Source organism: Cyprinus carpio, chromosome A24 (assembly GCF_018340385.1).
Source record: "Cyprinus carpio isolate SPL01 chromosome A24, ASM1834038v1, whole genome shotgun sequence".
Taxonomy (NCBI): Eukaryota; Metazoa; Chordata; class Actinopteri; order Cypriniformes; family Cyprinidae; genus Cyprinus; species Cyprinus carpio.
This window is the reverse complement of record NC_056595.1, coordinates 17,531,252-17,549,284: the sequence shown is the minus strand read 5'-3', so window position 1 is coordinate 17,549,284 and position 18,033 is coordinate 17,531,252. Positions and strand designations below refer to the sequence as shown.

The 18,033-nt window shown below is 36.9% G+C and overlaps 1 protein-coding gene across 13 annotated transcripts in view; it reads left to right on the top strand.

Moving 5' to 3' along the window:
* The first annotated feature begins 2,535 nt into the window (after window positions 1-2,535).
* The window catches only part of LOC109104264 (connector enhancer of kinase suppressor of ras 2-like), an 81,385-nt gene continuing 65,887 nt past the window's right edge, over window positions 2,536-18,033 (top strand). For 4 of the 13 annotated variants that reach the window (XM_042714457.1, XM_042714452.1, XM_042714456.1 and 1 more), the window contains exon 1: window positions 2,539-3,193. In XM_042714457.1, coding sequence (XP_042570391.1) covers window positions 3,130-3,193 — 64 coding nt within the window. In that variant the 5' untranslated portion in view covers window positions 2,539-3,129. Of the gene's footprint in view, window positions 3,194-18,033 lie in introns of all 13 variants that reach the window. The other 9 variants (XM_042714459.1, XM_042714450.1, XM_042714460.1 and 6 more) reach the window with 5 other exon arrangements.

Here is an 18,033-nt window from a genome sequence, read left to right as displayed (position 1 = left end):
TAAACACATTTTTTTTTTCAATCAAAGAGCTACAAAACATTAACAGTAACCTACATAAAAACATCAAAATGTATATTTTTTTGAATATACATTTTGGAGTGTTTGTATTTATTTAGCAATTAAAAAGACAGATTTCTGCCCCTACTGCCATGTTAACATGAATAATGTGTTGTTGTTTTTTTTATTTATTACACAGTGTGTATTTTACATTTTTATTCTTGTAAAAACACATTTGTTTATTTGTTCCTTACAAACTGTGGAGAAATTTTCTGTAATAACTGGCAGCATGACAGAGATACCGACCATTCCTTTAACACCATGCTTGCAAAAGGAAACTCTGGCTTTAAGGGAACAAGTATGCAACCTCTCAGCTTCCTCTCAGGACACACAGGTATCTTGGTGCCAAACAAACATATTCCACCCAGCTTTGTTTATTATGGATAAGCAGCCCTGTGGCAGCTGTCAGACAGCACTGCTAACCCACTTCATTTTTCAAAACAGCATACGCTCTCTTTTTTGCTATTTGAGAAGAGTAGAAGCAGCATGGTTTGGGGAATAAATTTAACATCTCCACAACATCTAGGCCGGCAGGAAATAAAAAAACCTTAGTTCCTCCCACTCAAAAGCAGCAATGCGTTCTGAAGCCGATCCCCCCTCCATCCATCTGGAGGTGTTTGTTTACCACCCTGTTTGCGCAGCAAAAACAGCATAAGGAAGCAGAGCTGACAGAATCTTTCTATCTGACGTTCAATTGCCTCGGGAAGCAGTGCTTTCCCTGCTTCTCATCGAACTACTTCAAGAACAAAGGACAAGCTTTTCTCTTGTGTCTAAAACTATGATATCCAGATCTCACTCTATAAGCATGTTACTATAACAAAACCAAAACACACATAAATAAACATTAAACCCAACACTAAAAAATAAAAAATAAAACATAGCCTACAGTACATAAATAGTGAGATCAATCATTTTTGTTTTGCTTAAAGGTGCTAGAAAAATATTGCAAATTTTGCTTATGTCTCTGTATGATCAGAAGGGGGCACACTATCCCAAATGTGCGAGAATAGAACTAAAATGTCATGCATTGTGACAAAGATCAGTTTCAAAAGCATCTGCGGCCACACACAGCTCTGCTAAAAGAGCACACTTAGGGGACAAATATGAAATCAGGCGCTAAAAAGCCCATGGGTCATGCTGCGCTGCAAATGAATCTAACAGCTCCTTTTTTCCTGCTCTGATTCTTTCCTCCCTCTGTGATTAAGAGTGCATGTTTATGGGGCAGAGCCCGCTGATCACTGAATCTCTATGGTGAGGTTCCACAGAATCTGCTGTATGATTCATGCTGACATACTAGGGCCTGATCTGGGCCCGACTCCAGCCTCCTGGCTCCATCTGCTCTGGTTCTGAAGTAAGGATGAGTTGGAACAAAATCAATAGGCAGCCAGGATGAAGGCCAGGGATGATGGTGAACTGCTGAAACTGTCCATGCTAGACAACTTCAATTGATTTAGAAAACAGTCAAAAAGATTTTGTTCAGCATCATATGGCAAAAACATGCCATATTTTCTCAACTTTTTTTTTTTAACAGAAATGTTTATGACAAAGTACTTTGTTATATTTGTCTTTCAGTGAAAAGATGTCTAAGACAGAATTCCTAAGGCAAAGAAAGTTGTTTTTCTACTTTAGACATGGCTGCCAACAATAATAAAGTTTTTCTATCTAATTGTTATGCTAAAAACCTATATTTCTCTTGGGGCTCTTTCTGTGAATAATAGATGCTGTAGCTGCTTACTTAAGCATTGGGAATATGATTTGGAGCTTAATTTTGAGATATTTTTCATTAGACCTATGTAATGTTAAATTAAATGCCTTCAGCCAAATGGCTCTGTTTATGAGTTACATATAAATAGCTGTTTTATATTTTTGTTTCTTTTGAAATTCAAGGGTATTTTTCTTTACATTTTAGGGCCAAGGCCAACATTTCTGACCAAAACAATAGTTAAAATAAGGTTTTTGCGGTTTCATGACAGCTTGTTTTGTGTTCCACAGTTGTTTTAAGTTTTGCAAGGTTCCAGCTGAGGCAACTTCTCATATAGTTTAACAAAGTTTTGTCAAATGAGCTGCATATTTTACATATTCTCATGGAAATGAAATAATTTAATAGCGTTTTAAGACTTTAGGGTATGTTCCTGACTTTCAAAAAATTGACTTTCAAAAATAAACCTACCCTGAGAGATATTCACTAGAGTGAAATTTGTGGCAACTAGTACCGATTGACCTCCCATTTATGAATCTTTGAGTTATTCCTGTCACTCTTATGGTTTACGCTCCCATAGTCCTCCATCATTTTGGTTTAGACCATAACATTAGCCACATATAGTTCCATAAGTGGCCAAGTCTCATGCAAATATAGTCCCTCTATGAGGATCATTAGATATTCCAGACAAATACTTTACGTGCACTGCTTTTGCAGAGTTTCTGAAGCAGGGCGAACCAGCGTGCCCTCATTAAAATGAATACGGCCGAAAGCCTTTTATCCTCGTGGGAAATAAACCGAGCGCGCGAGTCAAATTCACTTTGCCGCACCACCCACAGGAGGAGCGCGCGCCCAATTGAATCAACGCTCGCCGCTGCCTTTGGAAGCGACGTTCACTTGAGTCCCCGTGGGTACGCCGCTCGTTTCTCTGTCTTACTCTATATACCCACTAGTCCACCTCTGAAAGGTACAGACCCCTAAAGAAGAGAAGAAAACGAAGGGAGGGGAAGGGAGAAATAGGAGAAGACTGCAGTTGGTGCATGGCATGAAGACGCGACTGTTGGGGACCCGGCTGAGCATGGCACATTATGCCAGGATCTGAACTGAAGCGGGGAGAAGATTCGGGCTCTTAGATATGGGTGTTGATAATAAGAAACCCTTAAGTTTGCAGGAGTAAAGGGTTGGGAATGAGCTTGATGTCGTTCGGTGTGACGCTTTGGATGCGCAAATCTGGATGGATGAAATCGCGTAACCGGGAGCCAAATCTAGGCGCTTAACGTAAGACCACCAATCTGAGCTCCCCAGAGCTGCGTTAAACCACATCTTCTGCCCCTCGCAGCCGTGTTAAGGGGGCAGCCACAGAAAGTTTCGCGATGGCTCTCGTCATGGAACCTGTTAGTAAATGGAGCCCCAGTCAAGTTGTGGACTGGATGAAAGGTACGTGATACGTTTTCGGTCCCTAAACCCATCGTTTACTTACCTAATGGCGCAGGGTAGTAAAGAAAGAACATGATGTCTTACATTTCACTTGATATATCAGATCATTTATGTTCTAGTTGGACATTCTTGATGTCTTTTCTTCCAAGTTGTGAAGCGTATAGGTGTCTGATGTTAATGATGGCAATCAGGGTGTGAATTAGCCTACTGTATGAGCTGGAGTCTGACCATCAGTTGAGTGACTCGAAGGAAGATAAAACAAAAGTCTTAAAAGTATTTGTTGTTTTACTTGTATGTTAGTTTCAATTTTAGTATCGTTTAGTATCCACAAAAGTTATTTTGCAAGTTAGTTGGAAAGCACTTAATCGCCGCTAGCAGACAGAAGTCCCGTTTGCCTGAGGAGGTAACCATAGCAACAGTTCGCTGCTCGAGCGCTTCCCGTTACGATTAAACACGATTAACGTAATTATTTATCTCTTTACTATAGATTTTCGCAAATGTACAAGCTTTGCGTTTAAAATGTCTTTAAGACAGTTGACACTAAATACAGTTAGAAATGTCGACAGACAGAAATTCCTTTAAAAAGCCCACCGCATTGAAAGCCATAGATATCAAATCACGCAATTCAGCCAAGAAAAGAAATGTAGCGTCTTATCTACAGTCGTGAGAATTTAACTTTCATTATGGCACATTGGAGCTTGAACTCCGAATCAACACGACATAGCGGTACACTACCAGAAATGGGAATGATGGTGACAGGGCATCAAAAAGCACCTTTTTCACTAGACAGGGATTAAATTAGATGATTTTATGGGGTCCTTAGATGTAAAGTGAAGGAGCTTCCTCGTGTATTAGTTGAAGAAGAGAAGCAGAATCTTTGATGCGCGGAGGCGGAGGGGGCAGTTACGCACCTTCTCTGCTCTCGTGGGCGTGGGCGGCGTGTCCAGATTCGTCATCACAATAACAAATCGAGCAGTGAGTTATCGAGGTTGTATGACAGGATTCGAGCACGTCCCAGTGGGATAATGATTCACAGATCTGTGATATAAGGCTTGGTATAAGATTTCAGACATAAAATTGTTCTTCATATCATGTCTTCGAGCTGTAGAAATAACTACGAAGTAGAAATTACATTATCAAATAACTAACTTTACAAAAAAAGAATATTATGATATAATAATATTTTTCTATTCAATGGTTCACAACTATTATAATAGTTTTTTTTGCATTGGTTCACAACTATTATAGGATTTGATGAGGTACATCCTCATATATTCAGATTACTAACACAAATGAATACATTTGGTCCTGAATATGTGGTCAAAGCTTTAGCCTGGAACTAAATTCTCTCATTAAATTATGGACTTTTGCATGTGCATACTAGAATTATGCAGTGTTTGTGTCTTGTCATTTGTGCATCAATGTGAGCATCTGTGAGGAACAGCTGAGAGACTATTCATCAGAGCAGAAGACTTCATCAGGACTGTTAAGAAGGGCTATTTGCCCTCATTTTGGATTCAAATTGTTATGTGTACCACTTTTAGTGATTGTAATTACATTTATTGTGCTCTCTATCAATTTGTCGCATCATTCATCCATTTAGACTTGTATCTGTAAGCTGTAATATCTGCCTAGACCCATTAGTGACTTGGTACTGACCCCCGTTTACTGTCCCAATTACAAGCACATAACCTGCAAAAGATAGAGCTGCGGTATTATACCTGCTTGTGAAGAGCAGATTAATTTAATAGCACAGCTAATGCAGCTTACAGAGAGACAGGATGTAGCTGAATCAGTCTGGTTCAGGCTGAATTGAAGTGGAGGCTTATTTGCTGTGTGTGTGTGTGTTGGAGGGCTACATATGTACATGAGCTTTAGGTCAAACTACATCTGTGACTTATAGCAAATTCATTTTTCAGTTTGTGACTCAGAGAGTCAGTGAGTGTTTTAATCGATGCATGTACATGCTGCGCACACCCCCAGGCCTACACACTACACTCAGAACACCCCCTCCGTGGCCCTCTCTAAATGCCATTATTTAAAGGGATAGTTCACCCAAAAATGAAAATTATGTCATTAATGACTCACCCTCATGTCGTTCCAAACCCGTGAGACCTCCGTTCATCTTCGGAACACAGTATAAGATATTTTTAGATTTAGTCTGAGAGCTTTCTGTTCCTCCATTGAGAATGTATGTACGGTATACTGTCCACGTCCAGAAAGGTAATAAAAACATCATCAAAGTAGTCCATGTGACATCAGAGGGTCCGTTAGAATTTTTTGAAGCATCGAAAATACATTTTGGTCCAAAAATATCAAAAACTACGACTTTATTCAGCATTGACTTCTCTCCCGGGTCTGTTATGAGCACGTTCACAACACTGCAGTTTTAGTGATATCCGGTTCGCGAACGAATCACTCGATGTAACGGATCTTCTTGAACCAGTTCACCAAATCGAACTGAATCGTTTGAAACGGTTCGCGTCAACAATAAGCATTAATCCACAAGTGACTTAAGCTGTTAACTTTTTTAACATGGCTGACACTCCCTCTGAGTTCAAATAAACCATTATCCCGGAGTAATTCATTTACTCAAACAGTACACTGACTGAACCGAGCCAGATAACGAACGAAACATTGACTCGTTCTCGAGTCAAGAACCGTTTCTGTCAGACGCGTCTGATTTGAGAACCGAGGAGCTGATGATACTGCGCATGCGTGATTCAGCGTGAAGCAGACTAACACACAGCGCGTCTAAACCGAACTGGTTCTTTTGGTGATTGATTCTGAACTGATTCTGTGCTAATGTTATGAGCGCGGGTAAACCGAAGGCTTGAATCAAGGGCAATCATCGCCAATGAAGTCATTACGTCGAGCGCAAAAGAACTGGTAAACCGTTTTCGGCAACCGGTTTATTGAACCAAACTGTCCGAAAGAACCGGTTCGCGAAAAAGAACAGAACTTCCCATCACTACCGGTGATCCCGAAACCGATGCAACCGGTTCTTGACTCGAGAACGAGTCAATGTTTCGTTCGTTATCTGGCTCGGTTCAGTCAGTGTACTGTTTTGAGTAAAATGAATTACTCCGGGATATTGGTTTATTTGAACTCAGAGGGAGTGTCAGCCATGTTAAAAAAAGTAACAGCTTAAGTCATTTGTGGATTAATGCTTATTGTTGACGCGAACCGTTTCAAACGATTCAGTTCGATTTGGTGACAGGTTCAAGAAGATCCGGTTACATCGAGTGATTCGTTCGTGAACCGGATATCACTAAACTGCAGTGTTGTGAATGCGCTCACAACAGATCCGGGAGAGAAGTCAATGCTGAATAAAGTCGTAGTTTTTGATATTTTTGGACCAAAATGTATTTTCGATGCTTCAAAAAATTCTAACGGACCCTCTGATGTCACATGGACTACTTTGATGATGTTTTTATTACCTTTCTGGACGTGGACAGTATACCGTACATACATTCTCAATGGAGGAACAGAAAGCTCTCAGACTAAATCTAAAATATCTTATACTGTGTTCCGAAGATGAACGGAGGTCTCACGGGTTTGGAACGACATGAGGGTGAGTCATTAATGACAGAATTTTCATTTTTGGGTGAACTATCCCTTTAAGTCTCGCGAATGCTGGAATGGTGTATTGGTGCTCTGAAGGCTGCCTGGAGTGGCAGAAACTCATTTACTTCAGAATCAGCAAAGCATTTGGAAGAGACCATCGAATGGTGGGACGCAAGTCTCAAACAGCTTTGTCTGTTCATGATGACACTTTAAAGTGATGTGGACACAAGACCAATTTTGTCAGTGTTGCAGACCAAGAAATGATATCCAGCACCTGAAAACAAAAAACAGACTTAAGGTCCGTTCATACCAAGAATGATAACTATAAAGAAAACTGTAACAATGACTATATTATTATATATATTATTATAAAAAACTATTTTTTTTTTTAAACTATTTTTTAAACTATATCGTTACAGGTATCATTATTGTCCTTGGTGTGAAGGGGCCTTTAAAGGGAAAATTCACCCCAAAATGAAAATTCGTCTATACCAACGCATAATAATGTTCTGTTTATTGTTTGATGCAGTTTTGTCATCTGTCACTTTAAATGGTCAAGCTCTTTAAAGCAGGATTATCTGTTAATGTTTTTATCATTCATCAGCTTGAAAAAAAAAACATCTGAAAGTGATTCCAATGACATCGCTGCTCTATGCCATTATCGTTATGCTTGTGGTGTGAACTCTACTATTCTTTTAAATCAAAAACTATTTTTTAAACTATATTGTTACAGGTATCACCATTAAACTTAAAATTAACCCCAAAATAAAAATAAAGTCTATACCAACGCATAATAATCTGTCATTAATTACTCACCCTCATGTCATTCCAAACCCGTTTAGACCTTCGTTCATCTTTGGAACAAAAATTAAGATATTTTTTTATTAAATCCGAGAGCTTTCTGACCCTGCATAGACAGCAAGAGAACTACCTCTTTCAAGGCCTAGAAATGTAGTAAGGACATCGTTAAAATAGTCCATGTGACATCAGTGGTCCAACCTTTTATGAAGCTACAGAAATAATTTTTGTGTGCAAATAAAACAGAAATAACAACTTTATTCTCAATTCTTCTCTTCTGTGTCAGTCTCTCTGCCACCATTCACAAGAGTACCACGACTTATGCGTAAACAAGGCGCAGCGAATGCGTGTTCTATTTCAGCAGCACCACATGCATTCATCGTGATTTATATGCATTTAATAAGGAGGTGTGGAGCTGAAGATGGAGGAGAGATGGAGAAGGACCATGAAGATGAAGATGCAAGCAAGTGAGACGTAGTGCTAGGACTGATTATTGTTAAATGGAGGATTTCTAAGTCTTGCATTTTTAATGCTCTTGAATGAATATATAACTTTCCTATGTTTAATAGTTGTGGTGTCTCATATGCTGGGCCTTTTAATAAACAGTGGTTATAAAATGAGGCTGAGGATGCAGCAGGATATTTAATGGTACATCAGCCTGTACCCTGGAGAGTTACAAGATTTAACAGAATGATTTGCTCCGTTCTGAAATAGCATGCACTCAGTGTCTGGTTAAAAGGTTACAATCAACAGATGTTGCAAACCAACAAACAACAATGTGTTCAGTTCGGTGTGTGACTGTTTGCAAGAGCTGCACAGTTTAGTCAAAAAGATCTCAAATATTGTGTTTGTGATTTAAACAGCAATATTGTAACCTTGTTATATTGCTGATGCTTATATAATCAAAATCAATATAATTAAATAAAAAAATCATTGCAAATAATAATATAAATAATATAATAAATAATAATTTTTTTAATAATCATTGTTACTTTTGAGAATCATTCATCACACCAATATTGTTTTGACTAGATAAAGACAGAACGAGAACTTTAAAAAATTTGATTTAAATATTAAAAAATATTCAAAACTTGAATATTTTTGTATTCTTTTATTATTGTTATTATTATTATTATTATAAAAGAAAAACCATCAACATACAGTAAAACTATAAAGATATAACGAATGTGGATAATTATCGTTTGTTATATAGTTTTACTGTATGTTGATGTTTTTTATTTTAAAAATGGATTTAATTGTTTAACCGTATAAATATTTTAATATTTTTTTAAAATTCAGTTTTCATGTACTGAAGTCTCATGTTCCAGTGTTGAGTATTCATGTGATGTTTTGCTCTCCATGCATTTTTCATCGAAAACTTGAAATATGTAATATTGCAATTTGCATAGAACAACTTCTTAGTGTTATTTAAACTAAGTTTGTATTTGTTACAATGATGGCAGATTTTAGTTAATGGAAACATTACCTTATAAGGTTATTCAAGGCATTTCCTTGGAAATAATTAAGTCAGCTGTGGCCTTCATATCCTGACTTTTTAAAGATCGAACACCGAACACCTTTTTTTTTTTTTTTACAGTTTTTGGAATGCAACAGCTAGAAACACAGCTTCAGGGTGTCTGGGGGTGTGTAGGACTGCTCCTTCCTCTTGATTAGCTTTCTGACTGCAGGGCTTTATATCTAATCAAGTTCTGTCACATCACTGCAGCCTCACAAACAGCAAGCCTGCTCTCTCCATCTCTCTATCTCCAGTTCTTACTTTGTTTCTCCTTTTCTTGCTCTTTCCCATAAGTGCTATGTATAATCATCTCCTGCGGCTACCAGTGTGCATCACTTTCCATGAATACAGTATGCTCATTTAGTAAAAGCATCAGAGACACAAATCCCATGATTTTTATTTTTTTTGAGAAGTATTAGTAATGTTAGAAATGTAATATAAAATTAACCTAACATGAAGCTGTGGGGATGAAGCTATACAGCTTAACCAGTCAATTCTTTTATCCAAATTAATGTTAGAAAAAACTTTTTTAGGCCCCTATTTGTGGAAAGCGGCATGTATCTGCTACGCTGGCCAACACATTTCCAGAGAACAGAGAAGTAAACATCTCAGCCTCTGATTGAAGGCCCGTCTCTGATGCCAATGTCTGCATCTCTGTAAAGATTAGGGTGGAGTACTTTGACTGAACTAGAACTAGCATCTGTGGTTTCCCAGTTAGACTGTGGTCCTGGTCTTGCTGTGCTTTTGTGGCTTGTGGCTTTTCTGGGAGGCGGCAGTGCTTCAGATAGAGTCATTGCCTTGGAGGGAGTGTTCAATATAACTGACCGGCGCTGGGAGCTGTGTGCTAGAGCCTATAAATCTGCTGACGGACCATTCAAGTCCCGAATCAGTACCTACTGAGATATTTTGGTATCAAAATCAATTCGACTGAGAATTGTTCATCACATGGATGCCACGATGAATAGATAAAATGACTGAGTCAGAGCTCTTTTATAGTTCATTAGACTCTGTTGTGCTCATTTAAATATCAACTTTGTCTCAGATGTTCCTTTGGAATAATAAAACTTTAATGTTTTTTGTAATATATTATTGCATAATATAATAATAATAATAATAATAAAATGATTTGTTATTATTTTATAAAAAGAAAATTCAATGAAACAGTTGTTAAAATACAGTAGGACTATAAATCTATGTGACAAAAATGTGAATAAAAAAGTCTGAGAAGCTGACTGTTATGTTTATTTAAATATCAACTTCATCTCAGATTTCGCCTAAAATTCCTTTGGAAAAACAAAACTTAAATATTTCTGTAATTTAATAATAATAATAATAATAATTTTACAAAAAGACAATTAAAAGAAGCACGTATTGAAATACAGTAAGACTACAAAACTATACAACAAAAATGTGAATAAAAGCTCTGAGAATCTGGATATTATGGTTGTTTAAATATCAACTTTGTTTCAGATTTTTTTCCAAAGATTCCTTTGGAAATTCCTTTGGGAAAACAAAACTTGAATATTTCTGTAATACATTATTTATAATAAATAGATTAAAAAAAGCTGGATACAGCTGGATACAGCAGTATATCATGACTGTCCAAGGGAAACAACTGAGATACTAAAGAGATCGCATTTGTGTTTTTCCCCTTTGGCTGCTACATGCACATATATCTAACGATTATATATAATTCAAAACGCTTCAAGAATTTCAGCTCATTCACTTTGAACAAAAAACCTGAACTCATTTTCCTTTATGACATGTTTCCCCTAAACTTTTTTTTTTTTTTTTTTACCAATTGAGCAGAAGAAGAATCGCAGCTTCAGCTGAAATATCTTGACAGAAAGATGAAAGACCACGTAACCACACGTCTCTTTCTCTCCACACTGTCATAACTGATTGTCATGTAGGAAGGTGCATTAACAGCTTTTTAGGACGCTGTCGTTCAGCTCAGAATGGTTTGGTACATTCTCTGATTGTTAATGAGGTTAAAATAAGTGTACTTGAGTGGAAAATGTATAGCACACACTTATGGAGGTCATTAGAGCGTATGTATTCACACACACGTATCAGGCTCTCCAACTAAGACATTTGGGGGATTCCAGGCCTGCCTTCGGGGTTTGTCCTAAGGGAACATATGACATGTGACGGAGCTGGGGAGGATTGCCTGCGTGTGTGTGTGACAGAAATACAGAAATGGTAGAGAGCGAGAGGAAGAAAGTGAGGTTAAAGACCTTTGAATAATAATACACACACGCAGAGCTTTAGTGCTGCGTCCTGGGCTGCAGCTTCGAGGGGTGGGTGTGTGGGTGTGTGGCTTGGCTCGGGGCGACTCTTCCCTCCTGTGAAAAAGTGTAAAAGTGTGTTTGTGTGCTGTCAGTGGGTGTAAAGGGTGTGAGTCATCTCTGAATCACTTTATAGAACTGAAGAACTGCAATATAGAGAGAAATATTCAGCAAAATACTCCAGAAAGGTACCGATACGGTATGTACTCTGTAAGAGACTGTACATGCTGTGCTGTTTCCCGTCTTTCAGAGCTCACATTTGTCTTGGATGTTGATCTAAAGATCATCTGATTTTTGTCATAATCGTGCAGCCCTAATCTGTAGTTTATATAAGGAATGAAACCACAACAACTCTTCAGAGGGCGTTCACAAAAACAGGCCAAAGCTGTAGAGTTTTACAGATGGGAGGAAAATGGTGATGCTTGCTATCCTCTTGAACAATTTTTTAATGTCTGCAGGGAAAAGAGCATCTGTTAGGAGACAAACTGGGTGGGGAACACCTGGGCTCCTCTGCTAATACTCTGGATTTAGATCATTTGGTCAGTACCTGAGAGAGACCAGAAACTGGCTTTTAGGCAGATGAAAATGGGATTCATGAGTAGGTGTTACTGCTCTAGATCCATTAGACAAGAGAACAGAAACATGATCTCAAATATTTCTTGTTGAATTCTGCTTGTTTAAATTCTCACCTTGGGTTTGGGATTTCAGAAAGAGTTTCAGAGGAGATTTCAGGAGAGTCAACTTTGATTTGTGATTTCAGATTTGCCAAGATTATGGAATCAAAAATCAGAGATCTCAGTATGAACTCATATTTGTCTGATTCTTTAAATCTTTTAATAAATGATCTTGGACTGGATTGTCCCAATATCCTAATTCACAGTAGCAAAAATCACATATGTGGAAGTGTTTGGGGAATTTAGCTGTTGAAAATATAACATTTTAACTAATGAACAAAATTACTTAAATAAATGCTTCTTTTCTGAAAGAGATTGAAAGATCAAGTCATTGAAATGATCTTCCTATTACTAGCTGATACTTCAGTGAAACCTAATTAAGAACTCAATTGAGTCTCCTGAAAAAGAAACGTCTGAGCTATTAAATTTCGTTAGTGTCCTTATATGGTTACCTTAAGTATATTATTTCCAATGCATTAAAACCTACACTCATCCGTCCATTTTCGTTGCAAGGAAAGTGAAGAGATAAGAGGAAATAATAGGGAGACAAGGAAGGGGTGGGATAGGAATTTGGGAAATCATTCATTCTCAGGTTGTATCACATGTCAAAGCATACACACTTTTTTTTCTCAGATAACTGCTGTAGATCAGGCTGATCTGAAGAACCTATAATGTAGCCTCAAGAATGTCATTCTGAAGACCATATAACATCAGAAACACAATAAACCAGTTATATTTTGTTCACAATCACAGAGAAGAAACCAATCTGGGATTGTGTGTTTATTTTGTTGTAGAAGACTGTATTTATGAACATTCACTGTTGGTCCAAGATCCAGTCCTTCAGCTGTCCTACTCCAGCAGAGGCTTGAGGCCCGGCTCTGCACAGCTGGATGGCTCATTTTGAGGCAGGGTTTATTTAACTGATGAATTTCTCATCTCTAGAAAGTTCCCATTGGCTTTGAGATTAAGTGATGGCAGAGGAAGGATGATTCAGTGATGGACACACACACACACACACACACACACACACACACACACACACACACACACACACACACACACTTTTAGAGCCTCATCGCAGGTGGTGTCATGACAGAATGGCAAAAAGCCTGTGTAGGAGTTCACAGCTGATTCATTCTTATCCCATCCTTTTGCAGTCTGTGTTCATGTTTCTTTTCAGGGATGTTACACATTTTTGTAACTGTAACTAAGGCTAAGCAGTAGTAAGCAGTATGCTGTCATACATGGAGGCCACTGAAGTCAGTTTTTACATTTATAGGATAATATGGCATGGAAGCCAGCAATTTCATGTACAGGTTAAAAAGAAGACGAGGATGAGAAGAAAGAGAGAAAAGCTTTTCTTGTATACAGTAGTTTTTCCTCAAGTTTGAACACCTCACTTTCCCTCCACTGAGTCTATCCAGCTGACTTCCATATTAACAAGCTGACTTCCTGATTGGCATACTGATATGTAAAAAACGCTAATTCTCTTATGTAGCTTTTGAATGATTGATTAAATGAATCTGTTAAAATTATTCACTGATTCATTTGAGTTAAAATTTTATTGTAAATGATAATTTTATTCCTGTGATGGCAAAAGCTGAATTTTCATAATCTATTACTCCAGTTGTCAGTGTCACATGATCCTTCAGAAATCATTCTAATAAGCTGATTTGCTGCTCAAGAAACACTCACTAGCAACCTTGAAAAGTTGCTAATAAATATTAACTGCTTAATATTTTTGTGGACTTTTCAGTATTCATTGATGAAAAAAAGTTCAAAACAACAACATTCATTTGTAAATATTAAAAAATATATTTGTAAGTGTGTATTAAAAACGATTTTGCTCCCCTCTTAAATGGCGTCAATGTGCTTATCTTGGTTTTCTTTGTAAACTTGTGTGTAGCTACTGTAACTAAGATTTTTTAAAGTGTAGCTTGAGATTAGTTGAACTATTTTAAATGTAGCTTTGAAATCCAACAGTTTCAAAATAGTTACTCCATCGCTGCTATCTGTGTACCATTAAATTGCTCAAATCACCTTAAAACAAATCAGGAAAACACTATAAATTTCCCATAATCCCTTGAGCACTTTGTGCCCTTGAAGCTGCCAGAAAATAGAAGAAAAATCAATACTAAAAGAAAAATGAAAAAAAATAGAATAAAAAAAGAAAAAGCATAAATAAATGTGTCATAATTTTAAGAGTGCTCAGTCCATAACTAAGAGCTTTTCTTGTTTTATATCCTTTTTAATACGGCGAGGAGCAGGCTGTGTGCAATAAATAATTTTTCCGGCATTTTCTCTCTTTCACTGCATTTTTCACTGTGCTACCTGTCAGAGGAGCAGGCTGTGTGCAATGAATAATGCACTATAACAGAGCGAGGCTATTCTAACACTCCTGTATGAGTGAGGGTTTGCAGAAACAGCGAGACAGGAGGGTCTGTTCAGGAAAGAGTATATGATCTGTAAATAATATCTCAGATTCGTTAATAAATCCACTACAGTGATGAATTAATCGCAAGGTGCTTGAGTGTAAGCAGGGGGCACCTTTGCTGTCTGATAACAGTGTGTCTTCACTGCTGCTCCATGTGTCTGCTCATTTAAGTGTGTATTTCTCATCTTTTTCTCTGTTCATCCATGATTAGGATGGAACATTATATGGGTGGGAGCAAATTAAGCTGATTCTATCTTTTAAAACGTTTTTGAGTAAAATGTTTCTTTACTGTACTGGAGTACATTTTCTGTTTTTGTAGTACAGCAGAAAGTTAATTCTTTAATAATATGTTTGTAAAGGCGCTTGATTAAGTCAGAGAAACATATTTAAAATAAGGTCTCTGGGACCCCAAACATGAAAACATACACTACTGTACAAAAGTTTGGGGTTAGTAAGATTTTTCTCACAGAAATAAATGAACATTTATTTCTCAAGAATGCATTAAATTGTTCAAAGGTGATAATAAAGACATTGTTATAAAAGGTTTCCATTTCAAATAGATGCTGAAAAAAGTCACAGTTTCCGCAAAAATATTAAGCAGCAAAAAAAAAAGAAAAAAGTACCAAATCAGCATATTTCTGAAGCATCATGTCGCACACACAACTCTATCCCATAAATTTATTATATATTTATATTATATTCAAATAGAAAATGGTTATTTTAAATTGTAATAGTATTTCATAATAATACTGTTTTTACTGTATTTATGATCAAAGAAATGCGGCCTCAGTGAGCGTAAGGGTCATCTTTAAAAACAATAAAATCTTTTGAATGGTAGTAAGTTAATCTTTACAGAACCGATAAAACTTGATAAACTCTAGATTTGGTCACAATATTATAAATAATTATAAACTTTTTCTCTACAGTGCTATTACAGTGCTATTAGCCTGTAATATCTCTAATTTATTTTAGTTTTTGTGCCTCTGTGCACCATTAAGAGTATTAGTTAACTTAAAATAAAACAACAACAACAATAAAAAACAGACAGTAGTTTATAGATTTGTAATATAATAGCAGTCATTTCAGTTATTAGCCATAGTGTAAAAATTCATAATGGCTGTGAGTATTAGCCAAAATAAAGGGTCTTTGCTTGAATTCATGGGGCCCAAAACAGAATATTTAAGGGGCCACCCTTAACACAGGTATATTGTCAAAATGAACAATGGGATTTCACATTCTTTCTTCCTTTATTTCATACTTTTCTTTCTAAATCACTTCATCCTGTTGCCCACACCTCATTGATAACAACATTAGCTAACAGTTAATTGTTCACTGCACCTGTCTAGTATGTGAATCAGGGTCACGGCATCAGCAGAAGTTAGTCATCACGTTCACTTTGAGATTCTCCTCTTCAGCAGTCCCTTCCAGGTTAAATTCAGACCTCGGATCACCAACTAATTATCTAACAAGTGAAGCAGTCACTCATTCATGAGTCAGATATTGTTTATGAACAGTAATGACAGCTATTGTTATTCTTGCTGTCTTTGTAAATGAGTTTGGCATGTCCTGTTAATGAGCTGGATGATGATAGTTGCATTAGCTTTAATTACTAAAGGGCAGCTAGTGAGATTAAAAAGAGTTCCTGGGACCTTCCTTCTTCCATTCGCCATTATAAACACATGCACATGCTGTAAGCAAAATATGTAAATCCTGCAGTTATGTATGTTGTGTCGAACAGCAGCTGTTCGGAGAGTGGGGCCGCTGGGGGAGAGACTGCTCAAAACTGACAAATGCAGTCCAACAAGTGTGTGGCACAATGGAGAGTGTGTTGTCACCTGTTTGATGGTGACAGTTGTGAATAGTGGTGTTTTTGAAACTTGCTAGATCACTCCTTTATTAGTCTATAGCCTTCAAAGCTCCATCTATCCTGTACAGCTGACAGTAGTTTTATTATTTTGATTCATGTGCGCATCCTATCAGTTTTCAGAGGTATTAGACAGTGCAGCAATAATTTCTGATTTGATTTAGGAAGGGTTTCATTCTGGACACTGAGCTTTAGACTGCTATAGATCTCAAAATGGATTATGTTTAATTTAAATAAACTGTTTCTGTCCATCACAAATTCTATTTAAATGCATTTTTTTTGGACAGCGATGTTTCCTTTCCATCAAATGTACTTCTTGCTCAAACAGGAAGGCTTAGAGGTTGCAATGTGGCTTAGATGTCATTTACGGTCAGTTTGATGGATATGTGACACAGTGAAGGTGGAACACAGGTTGTCAGTCATCATGTGTAAGTGTGGCACACCTTGTTTGTCTTTTGGGGTAAACTGAGTCTGAAGCAGATGAATTTATTAAGATTTTGTGCTGTAGAGAAATTTGGCATGGACAAACCTGATGAGGTTATACAGTAATTCATTATCAATCACCACTGCTTTAAAGGAAAAGTTCACACATTAAAATGTGCTCCAAATGTACCCTCAGGCCATCCAGGATGTAGATGAGTTTGTTTCTTCATCAAAACAAGTTTGGAGAAATTAAGCATTACATCACTTGCTCACCAGTGGATCCTCTGCAGTGAATGGCTGCCGTCAGAATGAGAGTTAAATAAAACTCCAGTCCATCAATTAACATATTGTATTTTTTTGTTTTGTTAGCTTTAAACCATTGCATCCGGATAAAATATGAGTCTTCTATCCATTATATTTCTTTCTCCAGTGAAAAAAAATCTTCTCTTCTGAATCAGGAGAGAACCATGCACAGAAAGCACTGTTTAAAAGCAAAAAACATTGGTGAGCAAAGTTGAATTTCTCCACATCTGTTCTGATGAAAGAGACATATATTGACAAATATAAACAAATAAACATCTACATCTTGGATGGCCTGAGGGTGAGTACATTTTTAACAATTTTTCATTTTTGTGTGAACTATTCCTTCAAATTAACTTTAAGTGTTTTGGAATCAATTATACCAAAATGGGCATAAATCTTAGTTTGTGTAGTATGAGATCTGTGTATTGTGCTAGTAATGGACACATTTATGTTTGTTAATATACAGTACATATTATGTACTGTATATGGCAATGTTTATTTAATTTTTTATTTAGATGCTTACATACAATGCAGATGTCTAAATGACTGTTATTGCATAAATCTTTAATAGTGGTAAAGTGAAAGGTTAATTAACAGAATATACATAAATATTTATTTCAGAAACCTTGCGCTTGTCCACTATTATTGCTTTGATGAGCAATTATTAAATGTTCAGCATCACCTGCATGATTCATGGGCTCTCTAACAGAAACCAGGCTAATGCTTAATATACAGTATTTCACACAAGGGTTATATTAGATACTTTTATTATTGCTTTTATGTTATATTGTACATTGCAGTGTTCATGATTATCTTGTACATGCTAAACTCATCACTAAATGTTACAATTTAGTAGTAATGTACACTGGTCTTATGGGAGACATCTTCCACTTTTGCCCTCTACCATATGGGCAATTTAACCATTAATCCCACATACTTTGGGATGATTTTGAATGTTCTAATTTGCAAATAA